We start from the raw sequence: 12,120 nt of genomic DNA on the forward strand, positions 1-12,120 counted from the left end.
ACTCCTCAAAAATATGCAAGAAGAGTTGGTTGCTTTTAGCATATGCCTTCGATATTATGGAAATAGCACAACCTACCCAATCGGAGGATAGCTAAACCAAATTGGTCCTAATTGTAGGGCATTCATTTTTAACATCATGTTGGCAGACTTGGCAATAATCCTTTAGGAGATTATGGGAAACAAACCGTCTTTGAGTCATGTAATAGGAGCACTAAAATCAAATAAAAATACATCAGGACAGATCACGAGGGAGAAATTTTAGAATAACGTATTATAACAGTATTTTTACAATACAAATGACTCATAGAAATTTTTTGGTATCTTTCTGGATAGGGACAATTTTTAAATGTAGTGTAAAGATATCATAGATCGTAACATTGTTCAACTTTTAAAATTAATTTAATACCACATGTGGTAAGTGAAGAACACTACCTAATCATGTAAAGAGATATGCTAATCACTGATAAAAGAAAATAATCTGAGGCAAAAATCTCTCTTGGAAGAAAATTGAAAGGTAAAATCATACATTAGCAATTAAATGGCATGAAATACTAATTTCAGTGGTATACAGAGAACCCAGGAAGGGCAAAATGTGAAAACTTACTTTAAAAAACAAATGTCAAACTTTGTGTATTTTAGAATTCTATCTCAAAATTTCTCCAAGATGAATGAAAAACATGCAACATACACAGTGATCAAACATCCTCCAGCAAAGAAGAAAATGCAAAAAGAAAGTGAGTATTTTTCCCCCAGACCTTACTGAATCTTGATATTATTTTCTGTTCCTTGTTAAATATTTATTTTCTAAAAGGGGTACCTGGGTGGCTCAGTCAGTTAAGCATCTGATTTCAGCTCAGGTCATGATCACTTGGTTCTGGGATCCAGCCCAGCATTGAGATCCTGGCTCAGGGGAGAGTCTGCTTTCGCTCTCACTTCCCCTCTTCACTCATCCTCTCTCTCTCTCTCTCTTTCTCTCTCTCAAGTGAATAAATAAAATCTTTAATTTTTTTTCCTGGAGAATTTCATTATATTTTAACATTTGATTCATTATGTCTAACTTATGTTCAAGATTTTGTCATTTAAAAGATCTGCCTGATGGACTTAACCTACTACACAGAAAACAATTCCACGGATCTCCTTTATTTGGGAAAAACCCTCTTCTGCCAACTCTATTCACGCATATGAATAACTTACATACTTTCTCAGAAATAATGTGAATATGAAGCAGTAAGCACATCTCTGTCTTAATCTTCAGAGATGAAAGACCAGCCAGTTTATTCAGAAGTGAAAACACATACCTCAAACTCCAATCAGTCACAGACAAGAAAAACTCTATCATCTACAGAAAAAGGTAAAGTACATGTAGAAGATCTAGCTTACCTGTCCCCAGTTGCTTGACCTGTGATTCCAGTAACTTACAACAGACTCGATGGACCCAAATAAGTCAGCTTGCCCCGTTTCATGAGGTTGCTTAAGCTATATCTAAAAATCTCAATAAAAAAGGAGTGTTGAAAACCAAATATCCACTGTTAGTATATTCCAGAGAATTAAAGTAGTTTGAGTGTTGTGGTCATACATTCATAAGTGAGTCAAGTACGGAAATTCTTCTTTTCATCTTGTTTGGAAACAAGTGTGGATCTCCTGATGTCACTTCTGACTCATTCTATGATGTTTCGAGCAATGGCACTTGATTAACATTATTCGATACATGTTTGTGATTATAATTTCTTCCGTATAATAGCTGTGGCTCTTCCTAATGTTGAGAACAGTAGTGAGGCTCCAGTGAGAGAACTGTGGATGTTTAAATCATCTGATGTTACAAACTAATAAATACCTTCTGATTGTGGGTCAAAAAAGTGATTTCTACAGATATATTTTAGAAATATGTTTACTTTTTTGAAATCAAGTCCAGATATCTATTCCACTTTGAACCCTTAAACCATTGAGATAAATCAGGGGATTATTTCGATAAAAGTAGAATCAGTGTGTTCCCTAAGAGATACATGTGAACAAAGCTGGGAGCAGAACCCAGGCATATAACTCTCAGTTCACTATTGTTTCCAGCTGATCAAAGTCCCTTTCAGTTTATCATTCCCAGTTTGAAGACATTCGAGAGATAGGGTCTTGAATTTATGGTGAAGTCTCCCTCAAAACCCTGCACTTTAATTCAGTCTTTTCTCTGCTGACCTCCTCCGTGTCTCATTTTCTCTCTGGACAGGGTCTTCAGTGCCGTTTGCCTGGTGTCTCACTGTAGTGATTCTTGGAATCTGCTGTTTCTTTCTCCTTTTAGCAACTGGAGTCTTGGGATTCATGGGTAAGTTAAACAAGATCTGGGCCTTGAACCAAAACTCTCCTACTTTAGGAAGACTATTTTTAGTGGTCTTCCTCTCCTGCTAGTTCCGTAGCTATGATCTCTAGTTCTACCCAGGAAGCCCTTCCACCTTCACCACTAATGTCATTACTTGGCCATTTACAAAATTCCTCAGAAGCCCCTGATGCTTCCTTTATAAAGCTTCGATCATGTTCAGGATATTTCCAGGAAAGCTTGTGTTTGAGATTTTGTTGATGGTCGGTCACGCTGGGTGCAGAGTAATCTCTCCTTCCTCTCTGACCCCTTTCAATAAACTGTCCAGTCCTCTTAGTTCTACTTCCATGTGTCCATTCTGCAGCACAAATTTAGTCTTTAAATTGTTTATTCTCAGAAATGCTTAATACAATCATCAATAGTTTTTTCCTGTACTATTCCAATCACCTCCCAAATTACTCTGAAGTCAACAGACTCTCAAACTCCTATTGAAATTACCAAATAAACATCTAAAAATATATCTCTGGTCATATCGCCAAATGCCAAGAAGCCAATAATGGTTTTCATTCTTTCCTGAAAGAAGTTGAAGTTCCCCTACTTATATTTACTTCATGAATCATAATCTTATTTCAACCAAATAATTTTCAGTTCACAAGTCATCGTTCAAGGGCTACAGACTCTCAGTGTTCTTATCAAGGTTTAGTACATTTTCTTACATAAATGTTTCTTACTTTAACATATGCCCTTAGACAAGTTCCAAAGACTTTAAATGGTTAATATTTTATAATACTGCTTTTCATTAGTTAGATGTGTTTGACTGAGGAGCAAGTCTACAGAGATTATCATGCCACCATTCTGGCAGAAAGCCTCATCTATGAGTATTTTTAATATACTCTTTAGAAGTTAAAACCTCTTCATTTGTTAGCTATAACACTTTCAGGACATCTTTCATGTAATGGATGCTTACTTTGTATCTTCTGGATTGAAATATAGTTCACATTTCAGTCTTGCATCTAACATATTATAGCAATGTTGAGACAAGCAATTCTGCTGTATTTGTGTCCGATTCATTTAGATCTTACCTTACAGAGAGGAAGGTGAGGAACAACCTTAGGATGACTCAAGTTCTACAATCAGAGTGCCTCATGGTGCCACAATTCATGTGTTTTTTTTCCCCTATTAATTAAAGAACACCTAGAAGAATTTCCAAGCTATGTTTTTCCCCCCATTTTTCTCTCTTCAGGTTCTGAGAGATGAGTTTCACACCATGATTTTTTACTTAAAATCTTTTACAAATGCAATTTAATTAATAGTACACTCCTTTTTGAAATGCATTCATCCTTAACTTGAAGAGATTTTGAGATCAATGGATGTAATTTATTTTTTAGTAGTTATTGGTTATTTTAACTTATTGTGGCAAAAAATACAGGGCTCCATTTGTGTTGACAGTAGACATTTTTCCTTTAAATAAACATATTTAAATTGAAAATAATTAACATAAAATACTGCTTATATAATTATACGGATTGAGTGCAAATATAGCAAATTTTTCACATGGCATATAAATAACTAGAGTTTACAAAAAGTACAAAAACACTAATTCAAATGAATACATGCACCCCTGTGTTTTTAGCAGCTAGCCAAGAAGTGGAAACAGCCCCACTGTCCTTTGGCTGATGAATGGATAAAGAAGATGTAATGTGTGTGTGTGTGTGTGTGTGTGTGTGTGTGTGTGTGTGTGTATGAATATTATTCAGCCACAAAAAATTATCTCTTGCTATTTGCAACCACATGGCTATTATAGCTAGAAACTATAATGCTAAGTGAATTAAGTCAGTCAGAGTAAGACAAATACCATATGATTTCACTCATATGAGGTCTTTAAGAAACAAATGATCAAAGGAAAAAAGAGAGAGACATATTAAGAAATAGACTCTTGACCATAGAGAACATACTGATGGTTAGCAGAAGGGAAGGCAGTAGGGGAATGGATGAAATAGGTGATGGAGATTAAGGAGTGCACTTGTGATGAGCACTGGGTGATGTATGGAATTGTTGAGTCACTATATTGTGCGCCTAAAACGAATACAATAGTGTACGTTAACTATACCGAAATCAAAATAAAAACAGTAAAAAAAAAAAAAAAGGAAGAAAAATACCAGTTATTCCAAGTGGCTAACGATAGATGAATGGATAAAGATGTGATATATATACAATGGAAAGATACTCAGCTATTAAAAAAATTAGATCTTGCCATTTGCAGCAACATGGACGGACCTAAAATGAAATAAGTCAGGGAAAGGCAAATACCATATGATTTCACTCATCTGTACAAAACAAGTGAACAAACACAGAAAAATAGAGATGAGCAAAACGACTCTTAAATACAGAGAATAAACTCATGGTTGCCAGAGAGAGGGTGGGTGGGGGATGGGTGAAACAGATGAAGGGGACTAACACTATGTTTATCTTGATGAACATGATTAATGTATAGAATTGTTAAATCATTATAATGTGCATCTGAAACTAAAATAACACTGTATGTTAATTATACTTCAATTTATAAACAAATAAACAAATAAATAAATAAATGACTGGTGTTTAAAAAACAGTGCTTAACAATGAATCATAGAACACTACATCAAAAACAAATGAAGTACTGTATGGTGACTAACATAACACAATAAAAAATTTTTTAAAAAAAGAAAAAAAAAGCAGTGCTTAATGAGAGTTTTAGTTTTAAAAGGAGCATCTTTAAAATTACTTATATACTTACTAAAATATATTATTTCTCCTTAATTACATATAAACCATCAACTATTCTCTTGAAAAGACAATTCTGATAAATGCATTGATTTAAAGATGTATTCCATTTTACATATAAACACCACATCTTTGTCCATTCATCTATCAATGGATTATTAGGTTTCTCCCATTTCTTAGTTATTTTAAATAATGCTGCAAGAAACATAGGGGTGTATATATCTTTTTGAATTCCTGTTTTCATTTTCTTGGGTAAATACCCAGGATTTGATTTATTAGAACATATGGTTTTGGGTTTTTTGTTTTTTGTTTTTTTTTGAGGAAATTCCATACCGTTCTCCACATGACTGCACCAATTTGTGTTCCTCCCAACAGTGGACAAGGGTCCCCTTGAGGATTATTCAGTCATAAAAGGGAAAGAAATCTTGCCTTTTGCAACAGTACAGGTGGATATAGAAGGTATTAGGCCCAAATGGAATAAGTCAGTCACAGAAGAAAAATACCAAATGATTTCTCTTATATGTGGAATTTTTTAAGTACATACAACAAAATAAATAACAGAGCCATAAATGCAGAGAACAAACTAATGGTTACCAGAGGGGAAGATGGTTGGGGGATGAGTAAAATGGGTGAAGGGGAGCTGGAGGTACTGGCTTTCAGTTATGGAATGAATAAATCATAGTAATGAAAGATACAACATAGGGAATGTATTCAGTGGTATCATAATAGCATTGCATGGTGACAGATGATAGCTCCACATGTGGTGAACCTAGTATAATGAATAGAGTTGTCAAATCACTATGGTGTACACCTGAAACCAATGTAAAATTAGTTTGTCGACTATATCTCAGTAAAAAAATAAAAATTAAAAAAAGATAAAAGCATTCATCATCAATATTTTAAAAGGCTCTATTTGGAAATGCCTTTTTTATATTGTGGAAAGAGGGAGAAAGAGGGCTAAATAAAAGAGTAAAATATCATTGAACAAAATTAATACATTAATCAAGAAATGATCCAGAACCAATATCCTATGTTGCTACAAATATTATTCATTCATTAAGCACAATTTGTGTCACATAGTAAACACACAAATACTGCTTTTATCATTTCAAAATCAAAAAACAAAACAACTAAGAATAAACCACCTAACTATTGAGGAAGTTTTATCACAGACCTTCCACAGAGGGATAGTAAGGATATTCCTTAGTTAGATTGAAAAATGAACTGTTCAGAAAATGTTTCTCATACAAAGAGTAAGACTCTGATTTACCTAAAGAAGAATTATAAATGAATAAATGGGAATAAATGCAGATATTTATGGAAGAATAAAGATTCAGACTGCACTTATGGCTGATTAGTTGTTCGGTGTAAAGGAGAAGAATAAATGACATTTTAAATCTAAATTCTGAGGTCCTTTTATGTGGATAGTGGTGGCTTACATGAAAAGCAATATAAAAGTTCTGTGGGTATTATACTGTTATGCAAAAGATACTGAGCTGTATAAAACTTTTGAGTTTGAAGTGACTGCAAACAGCCAAGTATAGAGCTGGTAATGTTATACTTGTAGGACTGAAGCATAGAAGATTCAGGAAAGCAATTGTGCCTCTAAATTAATTTTCATGATCCCCATATCTTTGCACTTGTATTCATCCTTTGCTTAGCTATCAAGTGATATTTAAGATCTGATCATTTGGCTTTACTGTTAATTAGCTTTCAAAAGCTAAGCAAACTCCACATCAATGATTATCAATAAATGGGGTAGTTACACAGTCTTTATGATGACTAAGGCCATTAGAATAACTAGCAGAATACTGAACATAACTGACATTTCACAAGTGTACTCGTGTGGAAATAAAGCTGTTTAGACTAGGGTCCTGTGTTTATAACTTAGCAACTATATAAGATTTTATCTTTTTTATGCTGTGATATTTGTTTTTCTTCAAAGCCTTGTTCCCCTAAAATCTCTTATACACAGTGGATTTTCTGGAGGTACTAACTTTGAACCAAGTTAATACATCATGTCGTCTCCATTTCTCGATTTTAGAAAATTGAGTGCACAAATCTAGAATTTTATTTTCCATCCTTTTCACTTTCCTATCTCTCGTCCATAGACAAACAGCAACTTTAAAATCAACACTAATATGTGAAGTCTTGCTGACCTGTCACACTATTCTAGAACCTACATTTGGTCAGTCAACCCTCTTCTGAGTTCTAAGAGCAGCTCTCCATTACCTTTCCCTATCACCCACCATCTAGTCCTCTGATTTCGTGCTCTCCCCATTACAGTGAGTTCCTTGAAGCAAGAAGCTTTGTGTTTCCGATTGTTGTATTATCAAGGTCTAGTAAGATGTTTGTATTTTCCACAAATGAGATGTAAGCACGTAAATCATATGCAGAGAAGAGTTTCCTAAAAAGCTCGGGTCTAAAAAGAGTCCTTACTCCCGAACATTAACTAACAGTAAAATTAAAATTGTGCCTTTTATTCAGTCCCATGTTGTTTCCCTCAAGCTAATGATGTAGAATAAAGTTTTCCAGGGTCAGAAGACAAACCAAGCACAGAATCTTTCATTGGACAACATAACACAAGAAGAAAAATCCACTTTTGACGACAGGACTTACAAAGATCTTCCACTTAACACAGGTATGGAGATGTGGATTGAAAGCTGAGACCTACAGGTTTCTACCGTTTCCCCCAATCTCCTGCTACTCTCCTCAAATTGGACTTTCTTATAGACTTCTTATAGAGACCCATTTTCATTCTTATATAATTGAAAAAAAATCAGACTTTCTCAGAGCTTAGATTTTTCTGGAAGAATGATTTTTTATATATTTAATTCACCATCTCTCAAAATAATATTTTTTCTACCAAAAAAATCCCCATAGATTTCCTTTATCAAATTTTCTAAACATTGTTATGCCCTTTAATACTGGTGCATAGTCAGGTTCTAAGTTAAGATCAGCTCTATGCCTACAGATTTTCCTCATCTGGAGGAAACAGAGAAGTCACTTTCCACTATGAAGTCCTTTCACTAGTGGTTGTGAGGGGAAAATACCAATCTTGTTAGAAGTTTTTCCTAGGGATTTTTGGTTGTATATAAGTAATGTGACACCCTTCCCAGGCCACAGCTCTTTTCAGAAAGCAGAAATGAAGCCCATTAGTCTCTCAAAATAAAAGTTCTTGACATGACTAGGATCTCTCAGCCCAGAGATAGCTCTCAGGGAGAACACTTAGTGGTCTCTAGGGCATATCTTTTGTTTTCAAGGAAACAAAAACAACGCATGTAAAGCTCAATGGTCATGTTGTGAAGATAAATGCTATCATTTTTCAAGTGAATTGAAGAACTTTGAAGACAGTAAGAAATTGTGCAAGACAATGGGCTCCAACCTTCTCAAGATAGAAGATGAAAAGGAACTGGTGATGTACATTTTCTGTTTTCTTTTCTACCTCACACTGTGTCTAGCCGGTAGTTGTTGGCTAAGTCTTAAATGGTCAGTAATATTTGAGTGCATCAAAGGCTGACTCAGATCCAGACAGTGGTCATGTTAAAGTCAGACACACCAACTGAAACGAGATTAGAATTCCATTTGACTTGTCTAATTCATCCACTATTTGAATGTCCATGTATAACAAATGTAAAATCAAGCATGAAGCAATTAGAAAATATTTATCTTTCAAATATATTGCTTTGTCACAGATACCCCATGTCTCCTATCAGGAAATCATAGAAATTTAGTTTCAGCCTCTTTGAGAGAAATCATTCTACGTCTAACAAAATTAAGAAATATAGCATCATCACTGAGCTTGAGGTAAAAGAAAAATCCCTATATGAAGTTGAACTGAAGATCAGTTCATTCCAACTCCTTTAACATTTCAATGCATGCTAGCTTCTGAAGAACTGAACTAAATGTTTTATAATCCTTATCATTATGTCTTGCTTTGAATATAGAAATAATTCACCATCATTTCTATAAAAATAATATATAACATTCTAGGTTCAGGGTAATCTTTTAATATCCTCCCAAAGATATATTAATAGTAAGAATCACTTGGTTTTCTGTACTAGTCCAACTATCCACATACTTGATTTTAACAGCTCTGAATTAGCTATAAAAAGATATGACCATGAAAACTATCAAAAACCCCAGCAAACTTTGAATCCAGAAAGAAAACATTTGTAGAGTCTGAATTAACCTCCTTTTTACTCCAATACAAAATTGCATGTGTGGGAAGGAGGTTGACTAGATTTATTGTGATCATTTCTCAATGCATTCAAAGAGTGAATCATTATGTTGTATACCTGAAACTCTAACCTTATATGTCCTTTATATATCAAAGAAAAAAGAAAATTTCATTTTTTGTTAATACAATTAATTTTTGTAATGCTAATTTGTTTCCAGACAAGGTAAAGAATTTATATAAAAATATAATATATTGAGAGAAGCCAGATAATGGAGTGAATGTGAAATCTGTTCAGCATAAATTAATAATCACATTGAGGTGAGAAAGTACCTCATGATCTTCTTAGATGAGAACTCTACTTTGTATATTATGTAACTGTACTCATACCACCCAGAACTATTATAGAAGCTCAGGAAAAGAGCTGAGAAGGGTTAGCCTGTGTAACTTTGGCTCTTCCTACGAGTGTCTCTACCTTAACCAAGTTTGTTTACCCTCAGCCTTTCTATAGACTTACAGAAACTTCAGAAGAACATTGTAAAAGATGTTTTCAGTAATCCTCTATCGACTTACCACAGGTGATGCATCTTTTGACATAAGAAATCTTAATTTGGGGTCCATGGTTATATAGAGGATCCACGTATGATTTTCAGGGTCTAGAAGCCCTAATCTTTCCTTCATGTTATCTTCATAGACAAATAAAGCCATATGGGGAAACCCTGAAGTCCAGTGCCACAGCTTATGTTTAGATGCTCACATTTCTGAGTAGAGTGACTAAGCTTTTATCATCTTCTCAAAGGAGTAGGAAACAACAAACAAAAATAAAAAATAAGGGTGAAAATTGAAGCAGAATGGAGAAAAATAGAAAGTGCAGACAGAAACCACCGATTTAACTCCTTCACGTTATTTTGTGTGACTGAATGAACTAGAGCTTCAGTCTCCCCACTTGGAAAAGACAGAGAGCAGCTAATAAAACTGGCTGCCATGGTAGCTACACCTGTGCTGAGCAGAGCATAACACATAAAGTACAACCACTGTACTTACTGCACACCTGAAATTAATCATTGTGTGCCAACTGTACTCCAATAAATGAACAAATGAACTATCATAATCACCCCCACAAAAACACAGACTGTATTTTCTTCCCAACATATTTAAGAAGATCAAGTAAAATAGTATTTGTAGAGATGCTCTGTAAAAATTGAGGTACAAGATGACTATCGGTTATTTTATACTTACTAAGTGCCGCCAGCTAAACCAACACCTCAGGTGATGGGGTAAGGACTCCTTCCTCGAGATGCCCATTTTGCGAGAAATAAGCACAGTGGTTGTGGGAGAAACTTATAAAACAACATTGACACAAATATGTTAGCTATCACACCTGCACCCCAAGGTACAACTCAGACTTTGCTCAAAACTCATCTTTGAGCTACAGGAATAAGTTCTGAAAGGAAATTAATAAATAGAAATAAGGGACACCTGGGTTGCTCAATTGGGTAAGCATCTGACTCTCAATATCGGCTCAGGTCATGATCTCAGCGTCCTGAGTTTGAGACCCCCATCAGACTCCATACTCAGCACCCAGTCTGCTTGAAATCCTCTTCCTCCTTTTCCCACTGTCTCTCTCCCCTCTTGTGCTCTCTAAATAAATAAATAGATAAATAAATAAATAAATAAATAAATAAATAAATGCCTAAAATCTTTTAAAAAATAAGATAATAAAAGAAATAAACATAGTTACACCAAGAGAGCCTCACTTTCTGTCTCATGCCTCTGTATTTAATAAAATATCAATAACTGAGATTTGGCGATTCTGTTATTTTGTAACTAAATAGAATCAGGATGAAGTTTATTTTGATATTCACAATATTAAAATAATAAGATTATTACTTCATTTCAGAATCATAAAAAAAAGTTTTGCTCATTGAGTATGTTCTTTTTATTACAGAGCTTCCTTCAAAGTCAGGTGACCTATTACACTTGGATTGGACTGTCCCGTGAAGGAATCAGAAGTTCCTGGACATGGGAAGATAACTCACCACCCCTCCTCAAAATGTAAGTCTCTACAATAGATACTTAGTAGTAAATTCTATAATCACAGATAGGGAATTGCATTCTTGAAAGTATAGAGGAAAAACATGCATACATACATATACAGGCATATGTACATACATACATACGTACACACCCTCCCACCCCCCCCACACACACACACCTCCAAAGGACTTAACCTCAGAAAATGAGTCTGTGGAGAGAGAGAGGCTTTCCAACTTCACGCCTGTCTTCTTTATAGTCACTCTCTGGGATAGCCCAGGGCACAAATGTAGAGTTTCTATAATGAAAGAAAAGACATACCACCTTAACTTTGGACCAATATTTTCTATTATGTCTGCATTCATGAATGTATATTTTACATCATTTATATGCTCCCATTTCGGTGTCAAGTAATTGGAAAGAGTCAAAGGATGGAAACTGTGCAAGCATGACAGCAACGCAGTTGGCTGCTTCTGACTGTTCCAGATTCATGCACCCTATTTGTGAGAAGAAAATTGCTTCTGTGGCCACCTGATAATAGGAACAATAACAGAAGACAAGTACAATTTTTTTTCTTATGAAGACCCAGACTCTTGAAAGTCCTAGAGTATTCCTCTCTCATTTCAGAATATCTTTGTTCTTTTGTGGTCTGTACCCATATTCCAGCTTCTGACTGATATCAGGTTGGAGTATTGGGTGCCCCAGAATGAGGTACATCGGACCCTCCACCTCTCTTTCACATGGAGACTGTTGCGTTATGAGCACAGTTTGCTGGAGTAAGAGAGTACCCATTCTTCTGGTGAGGATTAAAGAGCAAACTTCTCTATAGTCTATTTCTGCA

The 12,120-nt window shown here is 34.9% G+C and overlaps 1 protein-coding gene across 1 annotated transcript; it reads left to right on the forward strand.

Annotated features, from left to right (window-relative positions):
• Positions 1 to 664: 664 nt before the first annotated feature.
• Positions 665 to 11,814, forward strand: LOC148107764 (C-type lectin domain family 7 member A-like). The gene is made up of 7 exons (XM_087855410.1): positions 665 to 734; positions 1,256 to 1,351; positions 2,219 to 2,314; positions 7,596 to 7,709; positions 8,332 to 8,483; positions 11,194 to 11,300; positions 11,691 to 11,814. Exons 1-7 carry the CDS (start codon positions 665 to 667, stop codon positions 11,812 to 11,814), a joined length of 759 nt encoding a protein of 252 aa, XP_087711536.1.
• The last annotated feature ends 306 nt before the right edge of the window (positions 11,815 to 12,120 follow it).

The sequence above is a fragment of the Ursus americanus genome, chromosome 25 (assembly GCF_024610735.1).
Source record: "Ursus americanus isolate L20-20 chromosome 25, mUrsAme1.1.p, whole genome shotgun sequence".
NCBI lineage: Eukaryota > Metazoa > Chordata > Mammalia > Carnivora > Ursidae > Ursus > Ursus americanus.